The following is a 20,705-nucleotide window of genomic DNA, read 5'->3' as shown; positions in this document are numbered from 1 at the left end:
GAGACCGTCAATCCGCACATCTTATCACGTGGCTTGTTGAGCGTGTTACCGTGGAGATACGTGACTCTACCCACCTTAGCAACCGGGCCAGTTGGTTGCTTAGGAAGCCTGACTGGAGTCACTCAGCATGCCCTAGATTTGAACTTGCAACTTCAGGTGTGGTATTCAGCGTTTTTACTTGCTGAGCTACCCAGGCCCCCAAAATACAGAAGTATTAAGTGTTTAGGAGTATCCCAGTCCTTTAGATGAGCACATATGTGGATGTGTGTTTACACACACAGAGTCCTCGGACATGTGCTGAGAATGCTTTTGTGCATCGTTTTACCGTGTACACTCTGAGGAATATTTCCATGTCTGCTTATCATATTATATTGTGTTTGGGCTTGTTTGAGTCGGGATAGCCTACTGTAAGTAACGAAGTGTCATTGTCTGTGTTATATTTATGTTTCAGGAAGTAATAAGAAAAAAATGTGACAAAAAGACACTCCTGTTTATTATATTCTCTGAGTGAAACAAATTTGCTCATTGCATTTTACTCATTGAGACCTTTCCAATGATATATAACACATCTAATCTTTGTTTATGTTTTTACCAACTTTGAATATAATTGTTGTTATAACAAATTAGCAAATGATGAGAACAAAAGTTATAATTTGTCAGGAAATTAAATATCATTATTTAAGAAATGGTAGGATCATATATGCATTGTGAAGTCCAGATTCTAAGCTTTAAAATGACACCTTTTGTTTAGATCAAGCAAGTGGTTATTAATTAATTACATTATTATTATTATTATTATAATTAGCACAAACAAACACAACACAAAGGTTAAAAAAAATCATTTTTAACACTGCAGGCCTATTTAAAGTGAAATAGTGAAGAACAAAGGATGATTAAAAATTATTATTATTATTTTTAAAGAAATTGTGACCATTCACAATATCTAAAATATACACTTTCCCTTATACATGTAAATGTTATCCTAAAATCTAGATATTGACTAAAAAAATGGCTCATGGACATGTTCTGCATCCCATATACTGAAAATAAAAAAGATAAGTGATTTTATTTCCTTATTGAAAGTACTGTATATACTTGTCAATTTAAGGTATCACATTATAAAGCTAAATACATTTATTGTCCATACATCACTGAAAAATAACTGTATCCGTTACCGTGTAAGTAAGCTGATTTGCAATGTGTTTAGTTTAATGAGAAAAAGAGAAAGCGCCTGAACCTCTCAACATGCACCGTGACATCACTCTTACAGCTGTGCTCGTTCATAGCAGTCGAGCTCTATAAACGGGAATAACCCCCACCAATCTGTTTCAGTGCAAGCAACAGCATCTCAGGGAGTCACCCAAGCCAATGGAGAGCTTGTGCCCGCGTTTTGCAAATCGTCAATGTAGACAGGCAGTCAAGCCCTGAGAACCAGCAGTTCATCCCATCCACAAGAACACCTGCACGGAGCATAGAGCAATTTATAATAAGGAGGAAGATTAGAGCAAAGCAAAAATATATATCTTTCTTTTAAAAGCGGGACAGCGCGCGTAATATTGGAAGAGACACATTAAAGGAAAAGCATGAAGAAAAGCCATTTGATCAAACGGGTGAGAATTTTATACTATGATACTTTGAAATGCGTCATAGCTATACGTGAAAATAAAACAGTTTCTATTACACATGGACTGAATATAATACATTATATGCATTTAGATAAGCATTTTTTTTTTTTTTTTATCCGTGTAAATTAATTGAACAATATAGTGACTCCTTTGTTATGATAAGGAATGTAAAAGCCTACCATATTTACCGGTTACATTTCTTCCCATGCACAATACAGTATGTGCCGTAGTAGCCGTATGGACACAGGTGATATGTTCTTTCATTCCAGTTAACCTAATGTTTAATTGACCACACCCAAACTGACAGTAAAGCACTTTGAAGCGTTACTTTTTTCTAAATTATAGACCGTGGGCCGCAGCACTTATATCGCCAATGAAAATCTGTATTTTGAAGGTGCAGTGTGAGAGATTTGTTTGGACAACAGTTATGTAAGACAGTTAACTGGGTTACTATTTACACATTCAGGGTCTTCAAGATGCCAACCAGCCGTCATCGCAACCGGACAAAGTAGGCTGGATACGCAGGTTCTGTGGCAAAGGGATATTCAGGGAAATATGGCGAAACCGCTTTGTGATGCTTAAAGGAGATCATCTGTACATATTTGAAAAAGAGGTGAGTTATGCAGAAGTTAGACTTTAATTTCAAATAATGCATCTTGAAAATGATCTTCAGCAACATCAGATGAGCAACTTAAGAGTGTTGTTGTTCCATATATCAGCACGGCTGTGATTCAGCTGTAGGCACGATCTCGCTTTTATACAAAATGATAAAAGTTCAACAAACAGGTTCAACAAACAGGCCTTAATAACTGACATTTCAGACAAAAATTGATGAGTTAGTTCATGCGTTTCTTTCCGCCAGCAAAAATAGTTCCAAAATTAGCCAAAGTAGACTATTAAGCACACCTTTGCTCTCCGCACTTAACTAGTGGTGTTGTATCCTTCCTATTTTGTAAGTCGGTTTGGACAAAAGCATCTACTAAATGAATAAATGTAAATGTGTTTTGTTCGCAAGTGAATCAGTGTTTTTGAACAAATATTTTAAGTGAATGAATCGTTCTCAATCACTTCCATTGTTTTGGTGGTGAATAAATCTTTTTTAACAAATCAGTTGTGTAAAAGATTGAAGGACACACTCATAACATAAAAGACGCTTATTTGTCGCCACCTACTGGAGTAAATATGCAATCTCCAGAAATGGTTAATGAACGAATCAGTGAATAAAATCAAATTGAACAATGAATCAAAATTTCCACCGGTGTTCCAATCCATGAACACAGAGAAGCGGAGTGATACAAATAGTGAAGCGTCCAAGTGGAACACTGCTCATCCATTCAGATTTGAAGACAAGAACAAACTGTTGTATTATGTTCATTAAAGGTGTTCATTATTACTACAGTTCTGTCACTCCAATTACTTAATTTAACTATTAAAATGGGTAACACTTTTCAAGTCTCTATTTGTTAACATTAATTAATGCATTAGTTAAAGAGATAGTTCATCCAAAAATGTAATTTTCTCATAATTTACTCCTCCTCATGCCATTCCAGATGTGTATGGCTTTTTTCTGCTGAACACAAACAAAGATTTTAAGAAGAACATTTCAGCTCTGTTGGTCCTCGCAATGCAGGTGAATGGGTAGCAAAAATGTGAAGCTCCAAAAAGCACATAAAGGCACTATAAAAGTAATCCATACAACTCCAGTGGTTTAATCCATGTCTATAGAAGTGATATGATAGGTGTGGGTGAGAAACAGATCAATATTTACTATCAATCTCCACTTTCACTTTCCGCGGCATCCAGGCACAACTCACCACGTACCCCACTGAGAGCGAGAACCATATTATAGCGACCACGAGGAGGTTACCCCATGTGACTCTACCCTCCCTAGCAACCTGGCCAATTTGGTTTCTTAGGAGACCTGGCTAGAGTCACTCAGCACACCCTGGATTCGAACTCGCGACTCCAGGGGTGGTAGTCAGCAGCTTTACTCGCTGAGCTACCCAGCCCCAATCAGAAATGAACATTTTATTTATATTGATCTGTTAGTTCATGTAGTTAACTAATGTTGACGAACACAACCTTATTGTAAAGTGTTACCATAAAATAAACTGTATGTATGTGTTCATTTTTAAAGTAAACATAAACTACACAGATTATATAGTCAGACATTCTTGGGGCCTGATTGCTTGCCAAAAACCCCTGTCCTTAATATTAAGGGTATGCTCTTGCAACATCATCAAAATAATCCCTTTGATAAGATGTAATTTTCTAAAGTATATTATATAAATAGTGAAAATTTATACCCATTTGTGAAGCAAATAATACAGAGCTTTTCCTAGTGTAGATTCTGAAACAGGCTAGTGGTTACAATCAATATTGCCTGTGCTTGCATTGTGTCATGGATATTGTGTCAGTACCAACAGCAAATACCATAGATCCCTAAAGGTTCTGAAAGTTGCTTACAAATAATGAAATTAGAGGCCAATCGAAGAGCCCCTCAGAATTCAATTTCTGGTTTATTGTAGGAGCAACAAATCTTTCAAATTGAATCAGTTGCTCACTTGAAGCATGTGCAGAGGAATGGTTGTAATTTTCATGGAAGTGTAGTAGCTTGTTTTTGTCACTGCCTTTAGGCCCTCATCACTTTCACAAACGCATTACATTTCAGCATATCATCATGGGAAACTGTACGGGCACTTCAGTGTTACCCTGCTTTTTCTCATTAAAGTGACGTAAATGGTTTTCAGAGTTGCTAAAGCAGTCACCCATCCCTCATTCACACAGCTGCGGTTTTTGGATGAGCAACGTTATGACTTACATATAAAGATCGGAGACCCAGCTGCACCTGTCGCTGTCCCTAAGGATTCCTGAATCCAATGACATGCTATGAAAAATGCAAAAAAAAAAAAAAAAAAACACATCATGCCAACACCTACACTCACTGAGCACTTTATTAGGAACACCTAACATCTACTTATTCATGCGATTATCTAATCATCCAATCGTGTGGCAGCAGTGCAATGCATAAAATCAAGCAGATACAGGTCAGGAGCTTCAGTTCATGTTCACATCAACCATCAGAATGGGGAAAAAAGTGATCTCAGTAATTTCGATCGTGGCATGATTGTTGGTGCCAGACGAGCTGGTCTGAGTATTTTTGTAACTGCTGATCTCCTGGGATTTTCACACACAACAGTCTCTACAGTTTATCAGAATGGTGCCAAAAAAAAAAACAACATCAAGTGAGTGGCAGTTCTGTGGACAGAAATGCCCTGTTGATGAGAGAGGTCAACGGAGAATGGTCAGACTGGTTCGAGCTGACAGAAAGGCTATGGTAACTCAGATAACCACTGTTTAATTGTACTGAGCAGAATAGCATCTCAGAATGCACAACACACCGAACCTTGAGGCGGATGGGCTACAACAGCAGAAAACCACAGTGGGAACTTTATTAGGACCATAGTGTTCCTAATAAAGTGCTCAGTGAGTGTATATGAAATGCTCCTGCAACCAGTTGAGTTTGCACCCATGTATTTTGTTTTGACAGTGGTTGAGAAACAGACATACCTGTTTTATCTTTAAGGTTATCCATGAACAGATATAGTGATGCCTTGCACTCTAAAAGTATCAGATCTTACATAGCCTTAGCAATTAGGGCACAGTTTATTCTATATAATTGCATTACTATATTTAATTTATATTAGTGGAATAATTAATGTCAGTTTCCTTTGATCTAAATTAATGTCCCCATCCTGTCTGTTAGCTTCTCAGTGCCACTTTTGAAATAAAACTTTTGTAAAGGACTAATAAAAGAAGAATTTGTCTTAAAAATGTGAGTATTGACGCTGACTACCATCCCTGGAGTCACGAGTTTGAATCCAGGGTGTGCTGAGTGACTCCAACCATTTGTCCTAAGCAACCAAATTGGCCCGGTTGCTAGGGAGGGTAGAGTCACATGGGGTAACCTCCTTGAGGTCGCGATTAGTGGTTCTCGCACTCAATGGGGCGTGTGGAAATTTGTGCATGGATCGCGGAGAGTAGCATGAGTCTCCACATGCTGTGAGTCTCCGCAGTGTCATGCACAAAGAACCACGTGATAAGATGCGCGGATTGACTGTCTCAGAAGCGGAGGCAACTGAGACATGTCCTCCGCCACCCGGACTGAGTTGAGTAACCGCACCACCACGAGGACCTACTAAGTTGTGGGAATTGGGCATTCCAAATTGGGGAGAAAAGGGGATAAAAATAAATTTTTTTTAGATTGGTTTACATTCAAGGGCTGTTGGCTGGTCCCCACAATGTTGGTGATTTCAAGTTTTACTATCCTTGTGGGGACATTTGTTCCCCACACTGTATGCAAAACTCAAAGAAGTATTTTGTTACAATGAAGTGGATCTTAACAAAGTTGAATTGTTCCTATTTATAGTGGTGCATTATTCAAACATGAACTTGCCTGTAAACTGGGCTTGACTTTGATGCAGTTGGTACCTTCATTTAAGTGTTATTCTTTTGCAAAGCTATATCTGGAACTTTGTTTTCTTAATTAAGTACATAAAATACAAATTTGTAGTTTTAGATTGTAAAAATAATATTCATCTATGGTTTGAAGACTATATGATAATCTTATATTCTTAAAGAACATAAAAAAATAACATATTCTACAGTCCATGCTTATAGTAATGATATAATTCATCACATTTTCAAAAGCAGAGGGTAGGTCTGTAAATGAAAATATCTTCTCCCATCCGTTACTGTCAATCCCTCCTGAATTCCCCAAATATTTAGGTTTGACAGGCAACAATCCACATTTAAAGCCACATGTAAAATCATTAACATTCTATTTATCTATCCAACAGTCAGCCAACCAAGGTGTTTATAGTATCAGAATACAATGTCAGCAGGTTGTATCAGTCTTAATATGTAAGCTACAGGACTGTCCTCTGGTGATTGCTGCTTTCAGGCTCTGTGTATTGTCTGCCGAGGCTGTCTAGTACTGACAGTGATACTACTGCGCTTGACTTTCCTTCAGTGTTCAAGGTAGCCTTGTTCTTGCTAGAGTGATGTCACTTGACATATCTCTTTAATTGCTCTCACTCATATAGCATAGCAAGTCACACCTCATGCAACACAAGCTATGAACTCCACAAACCTTTCTGACTCCCAAGTGCATCACTTGAAGTTTGTACATGTAGGCAGCTGAGCAATTATAGCTGTTGAAAGTGCCTCCATTCATGCTCTCTCTATATGTCTGGTGTAAATAATTTATTCTCTGAAGTTCACTTTATCCAGGGTGATGGTCATGGTTGACCATCACATGTGCAAATGGATCACATTTAAATGTGCTGAAGATTTACTTATACACAGTGCACAGACATCTCTGTAAATGTGCCAGTATTTCCCAAATTATATAATTTTCAAGACTTTTGATTATTGAATGTCCATGACATATGCATTGTATGATCTGTATATATTATATTAATCAAGCAATAAGCCACGAAAGGCCGTGTGTTACAGGGATTTTACCTGGTGAGGGGTGTTGTAAAAGGCCCTATATGGTTAAGGTGTTTACTTAAATTATACCTATTTTAGGAAAGTTGGTTCAATAACACCAATAACCAGATAACAATATTTTCAGCATTGATTTGAGGATTCAACAAATCTATTTTCCACCTTTAATTCCTTCATAGTTGTAATCAGTGTCAGAAATGAACTTTTCCCTTAAGAGGAAATATTTGCCACCTGGCTTTGATTTTCAGTGGCACTTCATGCCTTTTAAAAGGTATTTTTGTTCTAACCAAATAAAAAATATACAGTGTCATCATTTTATGTCAAATTCTTAAATGCAATTAATCAATTAACATAAATTCTCAATATGAAAAATAGGTTGAGAATGCATTACCTCTTACCCATAAATTCAATCATCATCAACTTGTACAATAACATGTTTAACTATGCTTCGATAGAAGAATTCATTAAGGGATGCTTCACCCAAAAATAAAAATTATCTCTTCATTTACTCATCCTCATGCCACCCCAGATAGATGAGAAATAGATCAATATTTTTATGTCCTTTTTTTTTACTATAAATCTCCACTTTCACTTTCAAAATGTGAAGAAATGTGAAAGTAAAAGTGGAGATTTATAGTAAAAAAAGGACTTATATATTGTTCTGTTTCTCACCCACACCTGTCATATTGCTTCTGAAGACATGGATTTAACCACTGGAGCCTTATGGATTACTTTTATGTGGCGTTTATGTGATACGGTCTGGTCACCATTCACTTTGGACCTACAGTGCTGAGATATTCTTCTAAAAATCTTTAAAAATCTGTGTTCAGCAGAAGAAAGAAATTCATACACATCTGGGATGGTATGAGGGTGAGTAAATGATGAGACCATTTTTTTGGGGGGGGGGGGGGGGGGGTGAACTATCCCTTTATGGGAGCATTTCTTACCCCCATATTTTGAATTTTGGGTAATTTCTGTCATGAGGCCCCTTTAATTTCTGACCCTTGTTGTAGAGGAACTAAAACTGGGCAACCAGTTTTACCTTGCATGATTTTGTTCACGGATTTCAAGGACAATGGGATGTCGAGAAACCTGTCCATGTTGGCATCTACATTACTTGGCTAGCTTCGACCAAGTGACTGATGCATTTGTGGCAAAATACTGAAGAAATGGCTGCACAGCCTTTGATGCCAGCAAGAAAAGATACTTTAAGTGTCATCTTCATTTTAAAAGTTGATAAAATCCTGTTTATTTTGCCATCCTCACTATGCATGACTATGTGGTTAGCTGCATTTTATTAAATGACTAAGTTTAGGCATGCAAATCTGAATGATGCAAGTTGATATGTTCTTTGAACTTGTTATCTGTTAGCCAATCACTCACATGTGATATGTCCAGAAATAGGAAACTCCTGTTTGAATGGAGCACCACTGCATTATACTGTAGCCCTGGCAGTGTGAGAGTGATTTTAAGGTTGTAAGGCTAAAAGCAAAGTGAAAGAACCCAGCCTTATAAAATACCAGTTTACAGCACCTTGAAAATCAGCCTTACTCTGAAAATCCTCTGGGATTTTTGGATAAAAAACATCAAGTGAATGTAAAATTCATAGGAGCACTCTTTATGAAGCCTGTGTTTTAGTCCTTACATTTTTGTTGTGGATGGAGTTACCGTCGTCAAAATGAAGATGGTCGGTTTGTAGGTTATTTTTGGAAGTGGTTAATCCAGAGATAAAGAGGGCCCCCTGCTGGGAACGTGCTGTGCCATTAGTGGGAGAGTGAAATATTGATGTGGGGAAGAGAGGCCAGGCTCTTTTCCTCCAGGGGTTTTTGCCCCATATTAGCATCACTAGTACGCTCTTTCTCAGAGTGTGCACTCACTCACAGTTAAATGTGTGACGCCAGGAGACCAGCTGAAGGTGTGAGGTTACCCAGACCTCCTTGGGCCATATGTGGTTTATAGGGTAATTTGTACCGGGGGGGGGGGTTGTTGGGGGAGGTAACCAACCCAATAATCAAAACAAGCAAGTAGAACCCCTGCAATATTTATACCATGATCAATGGAATCATTGACCTCCCACCCCCCCTGCAAACATGAACTTATTACAATCAGAATATGATATTATGGAGTAAAATTTCTATTCAGTTAGCTAGAGATATTACGAACAGACCGCTTTACTTGTGCTTGCTGTTTGGTTTATGATCACACATCACTTTGATCTTTTACTTTAATCTCAAGCTCACTGACACCAGATTCCTTTGTTGCACATTTTGGTTGCTATGGTGCATGCCTAGAAATCATACAGAAATCTGACCCAAAATGTCTACTTGTATCTTTTTTCTATCCCTGTGACATTACAGCTCATGCTAATATCTCTTGCGTTGAGTTTTATGGCCGTCTCAGAAGAAACCTTAGTGACCCTCATTGTGTCTCACTGGGAATTGAAATCCTACTGTGGGCTTTTTTCTTCTCAGGTTCGGTGAAATTTACCACTTTTCCACAACAGTCAGCTATAACGAGGATTGACTTGTCTTAAAATGAGGCATTTTCACAGATGGATCACTGGCTGGATAATTAGAGGAGGAGCTGAACTAACGGAAACCGTTTGGAACATCTGTCTAGATTTTTGGTGAAAAAAAAAAAAAGCACCAGTGACAATTATTTTCCTGTTGTATTACTGTATTTGGCATGGACTTAAATAAATATTAAGAAGTTTTGAAAGGCTTGGTTACATAAATTATATGTGAGGGTTGTACTGTTCTTAAGGAGTCATAGGGCATTGTGAAGAAATAAACTGCTTATGTACTGATTTTACATACCCCTTAATTTTTGTGATCTCAAATTATCTGGCTGGTAAGTTTCTCCAGAACTGAACCATTAAACATGCTTCCTTTTTTAGTAGATGCTGTCCACAGAAACATCTGACCAATTTCATATGCAGAACAATATTTGCTCTTTGTTAAAGGGATAGTTCATCCTAATGTTTTTCCAAACGCATATGTCCCTGTATTAAGATGCCTTTCGGCTGATCCGATCACATGTGGTCAGGTGAGACACATCTCTGTTTACACCTGGTTGCTTAAATGCGTTTCCTGTGACCACTTGATTTCCAGGGTAGGGTCTTTGATTTCATGACGACATACACCAATCACTCTGTTTGCATGTTACTGCATGATAATAAACTGTAAAAAAGTAATACAATTCATAGATAAAACTGGCGCGCAGTTTCTCCCAGATGCTGTTGAAATTCAACCTAAGCTCAAACGCAACATTTCGAGAGGAATTATCTGTTGTTTTTAGTGGAGTACCTGAGCTTCAGATGTGTGTGCTTGTCATCTGTGTCCTTGAATGTTGATATCAGGCACACTGACCAAGATCCATGAAGTTTGCGTGCTTGTATTTAAAATTAGCTTTTTCAAAATTTCAGATCGGACAATTTCCTTTTCCTTTAGTGCAGCGCGTGAGGTGGCTCTTTGCTGCTGTCCGGGACGCATTCAGGACGGATTAGCGTTTACACCTTAAATGCGATGTGGACAAATGCGTTTTTGACTACCTCTGAAGTCATAAGAGTTTGGAATAACATGAGAGTGAGTAAAAGAAGACATTTTATCTTTTGGGTGGGACTATCACTTTTATTTTCATATACCCTCAAGGGTACAGATGCTTATTGTACATTTTTTAAACATAAATGCTTGTGTCTCCATTTTATTGTAATTTTGTTTAGTGTTCTGTCTGCATGAATTGAGCCCTTAGTGAACTCACAGCATGAACATTAATTATTGCTGTCCTTCGAGCTAAAGTCAATATGTCCCACCATGAATCACTGTTGTCTGCACAGTGGGTCTGGGAAAGCGCTGCAGATCCTGTCAATTAATAGTAGAAATGACATGTACCCTCAGGCCTGGTGATGGCCTGTGACTGTGTGCTGATGCTGCTCTTCTTCTGTCCAGATGAAGAATGATGGAAAGACTCATGAAGTGTTTGACCTGGCACAGTACGAGCGTTCAGAGGAACTGCGAAAGGCCAAGAGCCACAGCAAGAAGAACCACAGTAAATTCACCCTGCTGCGCCGCAACCAACCTGGGAACAATGTAAGAACAAAACAAGGCTTGAAAAAAGAGCCTTGGAGTAATATTACAAATAAAAAAGTAGACTCAATTTAAATGTTATAGACCATAATGTTTGTTTCTTGGTCTTACATTTTAATGCACTCAAAAATAAGAAAAGAAGTGACAATTAATATCAGTGTACTTTTCATTAAGAGTGGTCACATCATAATTTTTTTCTACCATTTGCTTCCTGAAGTCATTTTAAGAATGAACCAAAAGTTCACTTATAATATCAAAAACAATAGTAATGTACTTTAGTTTAATTATTTGTTTTGTTTAATTACATATCAACCATTTAGATCTGGAAGCAAACTGTTTTTGCAGCAAAGTCTCATTAATTAGTGTTTTTGAACTGGGAAGGGAGTTTTGAATGGAAGCTACAGGGTGTCTCATCTCGCTCCCCTGCTCCCTTTGTTGTGAACACGAATTAGGGCACTGGCAAGGGTGTTGATCTACTAAACAATGGAACACTTATGGATCAATTACCTGCGACACGATTACAAGGTTGCGCATTAAAGCACAGCTGGTATTAATCAACAACATTTCTGTATTACATTTATTGTAGATATTAAAGCGTACAGTGCTATATAATATTTATAGCAATATTTTTAATCTTTTTCTTACAACTCTAATATTTAAAGGATATTTTCCCTTTCATGCACATTATGAATAAAATATAATTACAAAGAAAATATCATTTAAAGAGAAAATAAGGCTTTAACTTGACTTTGAACAATGATGCACCCTACTTTTTACGGTGCAAAATTTTTATTTTTCATTAAACCCTTTTACAGTACATACTTTTTGGGAAAAGACTGTCTTGAAAAAGTACTATAGTTTTACTATCACCATGGAATTAAGGGCTATGTTAGTTAATATTAAAATGGCTTTCTTTCCATTAGAGTCCCAATCTCGTATTTCTGGCTGTGAGTCCAGAAGAAAAGGAATCTTGGATCAATGTTTTAAATACAGCTATTACCAGAGCTAAGAACCATGCTCTGGATGAGGTAAGCACAGACATTTCAAATACTCACTGTTTATTTTTTGATGATTAATGCTTTTTTCCAACCTCCTGCAGTCTCCTACAACACTCTATCCTTTTTTTCCAACACCAAGCATTTCTTTTTTACATTTATTGTCCCCAAATCAAGTAGGTTTTAAATTTAAAAGCTAAAAGGGCTGGGATTGAACATACAACAATTTTACATGTAGACACTAAAATCTTCTTTGTAAAATTGCGGTTAAGTTAATACCCTTTCACGTTAGCGTCTTGTGTCTACTAGAAGCTAGTCTCAGCCTCAGATGGCACTCCCATGCACCGCACAAAGTCTTTGCTGTAGTTATAGGTCTAGCTACAACCTGACTTTATGGAGAAACAAATTTTACACAGACTTGGTTCCAATAAATAACAGCATTTTGCATTACTTGAAACTCACTTGTGTGAATTTAGCAACATGTGTATATCACACCACTATTTATAAATCTGCAAATTCATTTTCACACTAACAACTTCTGGGTAAGATGAAAGTGAGACTAATTAACACTTTCTAACTCTCTACATAGCTCTTCATGCCATTTAAGTCTGTTGTGTGTAAATTAGAATCCATATAAGGCTGCTAATACAAGCCTATATGGTGTGAGTGATCGCATCTATAGTTTACTTAGACTTTTTTTTGCCTCTGCAGGTCATGATTGAGGAGAGTCTTCTGGCACACCCTACACGTGATCGAGCCAGGATCCCACTCGGGCGTCGTTTGCCCACGCGAGGTCATCTTATGGCTGTGGTGGGTGGCTTTAATGTTTTGACTTTGAGTCTGAGGACAGTTGTTATTTGTCTGTTTACTCTGTTGTGTGCCAGTGGAAATATACTGATGGGCACTTGGTTGTTGTTTGATGCATTAGAAATAAAACTGATATGCAGCTATTAATAAAACAACTGCAAAACAAAGAGATGGTCATATCAGACAGAAAACTTTGCTGAAGGTTTTTATGGCCATATTTTATGGAATAAAGACAATTGGCAAATGGGTCAGATTGAACCATGACATTGCACAGCATCTTTTAAAAACTGTGGAAACAGTAAATCAGAATACAGGAAAACACTTATTATGGTCAATTTAAACAGAAAATTCTCTTTTGAATGTGATTACTTTTTTTAAAGCATATTTCTGTGCTGGTTTTGAGGAAAAATCTGTGGAATTCTCTGGAAGGGATTTAAACATAGTAAAATGTATTTTTTGTTATTAAATTTATTTTATTGATTCCAATCATAAAACATACAAACACAACATAAAATACGGAATCAATTATTCACATTAAACCCCAACCCCCGACAATCTAGAGGGGGTCCAATAGAATCGATGCAAAATCTTAAATTGCATCAGACGGACCCTTGCTTCTCTAGATGTAGACTTGATGTTTTTTAGAATCCTAGCCCACACTCTCTCCTCCAATACCAAATTTAAATCTTTCTCCCATAATCTCTTGAGAGAAGACAAAGCTCCGTCCCCCAGACTCTGAATTAACAGGGAGTAATACACCAATGCCTCATGACCTTTTCCAAAAGCAGTAATCACCACTTCCAGAGTATCTGCCGCTTTAGGGGGGTGCATACTACTCCCAAAAATAGTACAGATGCGAGATAACGGGGTGTGACTTAACTTCTCCGGTTAGTTTAATAGAAAGGCTTTGCAATGGTGAAATAGGGGCAAGGAATTCCTGTTCAGTACAAAACCAGGGAGGGGCTTTCTCAAGTGGAAGCGACCAATTGGCAAAATGTCTGAGTCTGAATGCATAATAATAAAACAAAATCATGGGTAGGCCTAGCCCACCTTTATCAATCGGCCTATGTAACTTGTTGAAATGTAATCTGGGACGTTTACCATTCCAAATGAAGGACTTCGCTATGCTATCAAATTGCTTGAAATAAGAGAGGGGGACATCTATAGGGAGAGACTGTAGCAGGTAGTTGAATTTTGGAATACAGTTCATTATAATAACATAAACCTTCCCAATCATAGATAAATGTAATGAAGCCCACCTACTCACAGCACTCGAAAACCTTTTTATTAAAGGGTTAAAATTAACTCTAACTAAATCACACAAATTTGCTGGGAATAAAATGCCCAAATACTTAATGCCCTGTCTGGGCCACTGGAAGATGCGCGGTTGAAAAGCCGTTACTGGGCAGTACGCTGTCAGAGCCAAAGCTTCGGATTTAGACCAACTGACTCTGTAACCTGAGAATTTAGAAAAGGAATAATAATCCTGTGGAGGCAAGGCATAGATCTAATGGGGTCAGAGACGAATAATAAAATATCATCTGCGTAAAGCAAAAGCTTATGCGCCACACCCCCCGCCATTACCCCTGAAAAATCATCCTCCTTTCTTATCACGGTTGCTAATGGTTCCAGGGCAGGACAGAACAATAATGGGGAAAGAGGGTAACCCTGCTGGGTGCCCCTATCCAGAGTAAAATAATCTGAAATTAATCCATTTGTTTGTACCACTGCTACCGGGTGTCTATAAAGTCACTTATTCCATTCAGTAAAAGTATTTCCGAACCCGTATATTTCCAAAACCTTAAAAAGATAATCCCATTCAATCATATCAAACGCCTTTTCGGTGCCAAGTGAGATGGCAGCGACCGGAGTCTGATCATTCGCCACTGACCACATGATATTGATGAAATGCCTAATGTTATCAGAAAAGCTGCGGCCCTGAATAAACCCCACCTGATTTGTATGTATAAGAGATGTCATAACTTAATCGGTTAGCCAAAATGTTTGACAAAATTTTAACGTCTAGCTCGATCATGGAAATTGGACGGTAACTCTTACACTCGCTTGGATCTTTGTCCTTTTTTAAGAATCAGACTGATCCGGGCTTGTGTCATGGTTGGCGGAAGCTTTCCATTCTTTAATGATTCCATATAAACTTCTAACAAAAGTGGAGCCAGTTCTGTAGCATAAGATCTAAAAAATTCAGTAGCAAAGCCATCTGGCCCCGGTGACTTGCCTGTAGGTAAGACCTTAATTACCTCGTCAAGCTCCTGCAAGGTTATCTCAGAATCAAGAGAATTATTTTGCTCAGTCGTCAGTTTAGGGAGATCTAATGGTTCCACAAAGTTTCTAATATCTTCATCAGTAGACAAAGACGTAGAACTATAAAGATCAAGATACAATTCTTTAAAAGCATTTTTAAAATCAATGGCTGAGGTAAATATTTCACCACTAGCAGTTTTCAATGAGGGTATGGTAGAAAAAGACTCTCTCTTCTTTATATATCTAGCCAAAAGCTTCCCTGCTTTATCCCCCGAATCAAAGTATGACTGTCTTGCCCTGAACAGCCAAAACTCCACCTTCCGCGACAAAATAGTATTATATCAGTATTTCAATCGGGTCAATTCTCTGAGGCCATCAGATAACATTCGGCGCTTCAGCTCTACCTCAGCATTTTTAATATTCCCTTCCAAATCAACGAGTTCTCGTGCTTTGGCTTTTTTTATGAATGAAGCATACAGTATGATCCGACCCCTAAGAACCACCTTAACTGCCTCCCAAGCCATGCCTTTAGAGGATACTGAGGACCAGTTAGTCTCCATATAAAAATTGATTCCAGCCTTTAGCATTTGTTGGAATTCAGGATTTTGCAAAAGGGATACATTAAAGCGCCAACTATATGATTTCTTTTTCTCTATATGTGGCAACACTTCTTAACTCACCAGGGTGTGATCTGAGACTAAGATGTTTCCAATTGAGCAATCAACAACAGATGAAATGAGGGACTTAGATATATAAAAAATCTATTTTAGAATAAATCTTATGCTGCTAGGCAGAACCAGCACAAAAAGAAACTAAAAAGGCACCAAGTTTCCTTGGACAGTCAAGTGAATGCAAAAAAAAAAAAAATAAAAATAAAAAAAAAAATCCCTAATCACTCCAATGCTTTGCAAGAAATATTCCAAAGAACAAACTCCAACCAATAGGAAGAATAAGCACAAAGAATGTGCAGATTCATCCACAAACCATCCCAAAGGAGTGCTACTCCACAAAACAAACTCCAACCGCTAGGCAGAACCAGCACAAAAAGAAACAAAGAAGACACCCAGTTTCCTTGGACAAGTGAATCAATTGAATGTTCAGTGAGTCAGGTCCACTCGGCTGCATAGACAGTGTCACACAATAACTTACTCCATTGACTTTATGAAGGACATCGCTTGTTGTGGGCATGTAAATATTTTGCGGCCATCCTTAGTATCTATTTTCAATTTGGCCAGGAACATCAGTGCAAAAGCAACCTTCTGTTGATGTAAGAGTTTCTTGCATTCCTTGAATCGATCACGTTTCTCTCTTGTCGAATTTGCAAAGTCTGGGAACAAGAAAATGCTGTGGTTCTTCCAAAAAAGCCTTCCTTTACTCCTCGCCTCACGTAACACAAGATCTTTATCAGATGACCTCAGAAATTTGGCCAGAATTGATCGGGGCCTGTCTCCCTCAGTGGATCTCTGAGCCGGAACTCTGTGAGCTCGCTTGATTTCCAGCTTATGGCCTGCTATGTCGAGCAGACTCTGGAAGAGCTCATCTAGGAATTTCATATCTTGGCCTTCTTCGCTCTCAGTAATTCCAACAATTTGGACATTGTTTCGCCGGCTACAATTCTCAAGGTCTTCCAACTTTTCCCAAACGCGATCTTGGTTGCTAGCAGGTTAGCAGCTAATTCCCTCTCCGATGACTCCAGATAATCGATCCGTTTCTTGACGTCCGACACTCTTGTAACCACCTCAAGATGGAGCAAGATCCTCCAAGTCAGCTATGACCTTCGCCAGCATTGCCGACATGCTCGACAGTTGACGCCGAATCTCTCCCGCCGCACCATCCAAACTGAGTCCCTGGTCTGCGGCCCTGTCTGGGATATAAGCTTGAGCATGTAAGTGTCTTTTAATGTCTCCAGAGCTCAAGGATTTTGAATTCTTTGACATATTGTCTTCATAGAACAGTTATGGAACAGGGTGTATCGAATCTTACCAGTTTATGACACAAAAAGTATTAAAAACTAACAAAGTGCGCAGAGCTCACCGCTCACGTCCGACCCTTGCATGGCGTCACGTGACTCAGTAGTAAAATGTATTAAATGGAGCAGAGAGTTCTACACTCTTATTTATAGCTGAAAACATCATGAAATATAACATTTTATTAATATACCTTGGAGCAAATGTTGGTGTCCTAAGCGATATTACATGGGCTTATTTGGGACTGAATACTGACACAGTGTAAAAATGTTTTGTGGTGCAACCTAAAAAAACATTCTTCATGTGGTAACATTGTAACATTTGTAGCAGAGATGAGAGATGATGGATCTACACGCAGGCTTTTAATGAAGGTGATGAAGGTTATACAAAGAACCAAACAATATCATAAACACATTAACAACAATCTAAGGAACATACATGGTAACATAAGAACTGACAAAGAGTGAGATAAACTAGAGGGTATATATATATATATATATATATATACACAAACTGATGATTGATGAGGGAATAGGGAACAGGTGAGGAAGATGGGGAACAGATGGCTGTGATGAGGGCAGTGCATCATGGGAAATGTAGTATGGGGTAAACTAATAACAGAAGACGATAACTATGTCAAAATAAGAGCCCTTATGAACAGAAAGGTGACAAACTGTGACACATATAAATTAACTGGTTTTATTCCATAAAAAAAAAAATAATTTAACCTGACCAAATTTACCTGACAATTTAGGTTATATCAACGAAAGTATTTTTTATGGGTTAAATAGCAAGATCCTTGAGGTAACAATTGTGGTTTACCACTTAATTCAGTGTAGTTTAATCCACCGCATGCACTTCTCAAGATTCATTTAAGGACTTGAAAAGCAACCAAACATACTGTGTGTATCCACTCTGGGTTCTTTACTATTGTAAGTGCAACAATGTTTTGTGATTTCTGTAAATTTCCATTTTAAACTATCCAAACACTCTAAAGACTTCCATTAGAAAAAAGCAAAAGCTTGTCTTATAATTTGGTGGACGACAACAGTTACTAATGTAGGACTGACTTGTTTAGTGAAGCTCAACTGGGTAATTAATGTTTATGGTATTTATTATGTTCTTGTTTTAGGCCTCCTCCTCCTCTGTTAGAATGCTGACACTGGACTTGGTGAATGAGGAGGATGCATGTATGCTTGATGATGATTTGTGGATGAAGGACCATCAGGTCAGCCTGGATAAACTGGCTCCTGGCCGTCGACGAGCTGGCACTGATGTGTCCAGGCCATCAGCCTCCATTACAGAAAGCAAGGTGAAAACCAGCAGCTTGCCCCGCTGTAGTGAGAACAAGTCTCACACCCCTCAAAATGGTAAGAAAATGTTTGCTCAGGGCCGCAACCGCTGTGCTTCCATGGATGATGCTCTGTCCCGAGGAGAGCGAAAACCGACCAAGAAGAATAGGCTTCAGGCAACACTGGCCCAGAGTCCCACAAGTCATTTGCAGGACCTGATCACTCAGAGGCTGCGGAGGACTCAAGAGCTACTGGCTGAGATCCAGGAACAGGAGCCCCATAGAGGCAGGATGGGATCTTACCCCTACCTGAGAGGCATTGACTCCCCCCGACTTCGCCATCTCAAGGGCTCTGACTCCCCACACTTGAAGGGCTCAAGCTCACAAAGCTCTCCCCACAGTAAAGGCATTGACTCTCCCTCAATAAGGGCAAAAGATTCACCTGGTTCCATGAGGAAGGAATCGCCTCACGTAAAATCAAAGGACTCGCCTCGCTTTAAAGCATCAAAATCGGCTCATTCCAGGAGTGCATTTCGTTCCAAGAGCATTGACTCACCTGATTCTAAAGAATCAAGTTCACCCCTTATGAAATGCATTGATCTGACCCACATCAAAGGCTCAGACTCACCACTTTCCACTGGCTCAAACTCACCCCATTTGAGATCCACACACTCTGCTTTATTTCGGATCTGTAACTCACCCCATTTCAAAGGCATGAAGAGTACTGACTCTCCCCTAAGTGAAGCTCTGGACTGGGAGAGCAGGAGGGCAGCAGCTGAGCGGTTGTTACAGGAAGCCATTTCCTTTTGGCGAGAAGCTAGAGAGATACTGGCTGAGGTAAAGGAGCTACAAGCCAGACAGCAGCGGGCAGAGCAGAGTACAACTGAAACGACCACAACACCCTCACAGAACCGCAAGCAGAAAAACCCCAAACCAAATCTTTAGCCAGTCATAATGCTGTCAAAGACTTGTGAGCCTTTACAATGAATGCAAGGATGGAGAACAATAGTGCCCTGCTTCATTTAAGTCTGTTGTTTATATATTAATTGTCATTCTTCTGACACCTCAACCCTTTGTCTTTGCACTTTGAATTTAAATTAGTAATATTACTTGTTTATAAATTTGACTCTATTTTTAAAAGGATAGTTCACCCAAAAAATTTTAATTCTTTAATCATTTACTCACCCTCAAGTTGTTCCAAAAAGAAAGAATAACTTTCTTTTTTCATTGGAACACAGAATGACAGTGTAACAGGTAAAGGTCGGGCAAGGAGGAGGTGGGAACCGGCAGAACCATCAAAATAATGTTTAATGAAAACTTAAAAAGACATAAACATAAACACACATGGCACCTGCGTGTGGCTCTCTCTCTCCCGAACTGCCGCTTCCAGCTCGGCTTTATCCCTTTCCTCGGCTGATTAGCCCAGTTGGGGGCCGGCCGTGTGCCCTCACAGCCCGGCCCCGCCCTCCTCGTCACAGACAGCCTCAGTCATAATTCACTTCCATTGTATGGAAGATGCAATGAAAGTAAGAAGTGACTGAAACGATAAAAGTCATGCAGGTTGGAACAACATTAAGGTGAGTAAATAATGACAGAATTTAAATTTTTGGGCAAACTATCCCTTAAAGGCTGCAAAGGTGTACTCTTGCCATTGGTAAGAACTGGTGTGTGTTGTGTAGTTAGTATTGATTCCCTTTTTGCAGAAACAACTCAGGTGGAAAAGCTATTTTGAGGAGAGCATGATGGAAAGCTTGGAGTGTTTTCTGTGAAGGCCAGCAGTGATCCAATCATGATAGACATTATTATTATTATTATTATTATTATTATTATTATTATTAAATAACTAAAGGCACACAGCCTTTGAAAATAAAATTTGTCTTGTTAATGTATTTTTTGTTTTGTTTGTTTTTTTGGACAGACTACAGTTTGAGTATCTGAGAAACTAGAGCAGTAAGTGTTAGTGAAAAATGAAAAGGACACCTATAACATGATTTATTTATTTCAAAAGTACAACATGCATTTCTGGGTTAGTCTTACATGCACCTTTGCTCTCACCTCAGGTCATATGTAATAGCAGCCATTCTTATATTCAGTACAACAGCATGATTGTGAGTATGATACCAATTATTTTTATACTACAGTTCTATAAACAAGAAGTTAAT

At 38.6% G+C, this 20,705-nt stretch overlaps 1 protein-coding gene across 1 annotated transcript; it reads left to right on the top strand.

Annotated features, from left to right (window-relative positions):
* Positions 1 to 1,418: 1,418 nt before the first annotated feature.
* LOC127425351 (pleckstrin homology domain-containing family O member 1-A-like) lies at positions 1,419 to 20,335 on the top strand. The gene is made up of 6 exons (XM_051671264.1): positions 1,419 to 1,610; positions 2,092 to 2,238; positions 11,084 to 11,224; positions 12,145 to 12,249; positions 12,928 to 13,026; positions 18,385 to 20,335. The coding sequence occupies exons 1-6, from the start codon at positions 1,584 to 1,586 to the stop codon at positions 19,486 to 19,488; spliced, it is 1,623 nt and encodes a 540-aa protein (XP_051527224.1). The 5' UTR covers positions 1,419 to 1,583; the 3' UTR covers positions 19,489 to 20,335.
* The last annotated feature ends 370 nt before the right edge of the window (positions 20,336 to 20,705 follow it).

This window comes from Myxocyprinus asiaticus, chromosome 34, assembly GCF_019703515.2.
Source record: "Myxocyprinus asiaticus isolate MX2 ecotype Aquarium Trade chromosome 34, UBuf_Myxa_2, whole genome shotgun sequence".
In the NCBI taxonomy this organism is placed as follows: Eukaryota; Metazoa; Chordata; class Actinopteri; order Cypriniformes; family Catostomidae; genus Myxocyprinus; species Myxocyprinus asiaticus.
The sequence above is the reverse complement of the archived record's forward strand: the minus strand, read 5'-3'. Positions and strand labels throughout refer to the sequence as shown.

Coding starts and splice junctions, on each gene's coding strand:
- LOC127425351 (XM_051671264.1), top strand. CDS start 1,584: ATGAAGAAAAGCCATTTGATCAAACGG. Junction 12,250..12,927: donor AGAACCATGCTCTGGATGAG/GTAAGCACAGAC, acceptor TTGCCTCTGCAG/GTCATGATTGAGGAGAGTCT. Junction 13,027..18,384: donor GAGGTCATCTTATGGCTGTG/GTGGGTGGCTTT, acceptor TTCTTGTTTTAG/GCCTCCTCCTCCTCTGTTAG.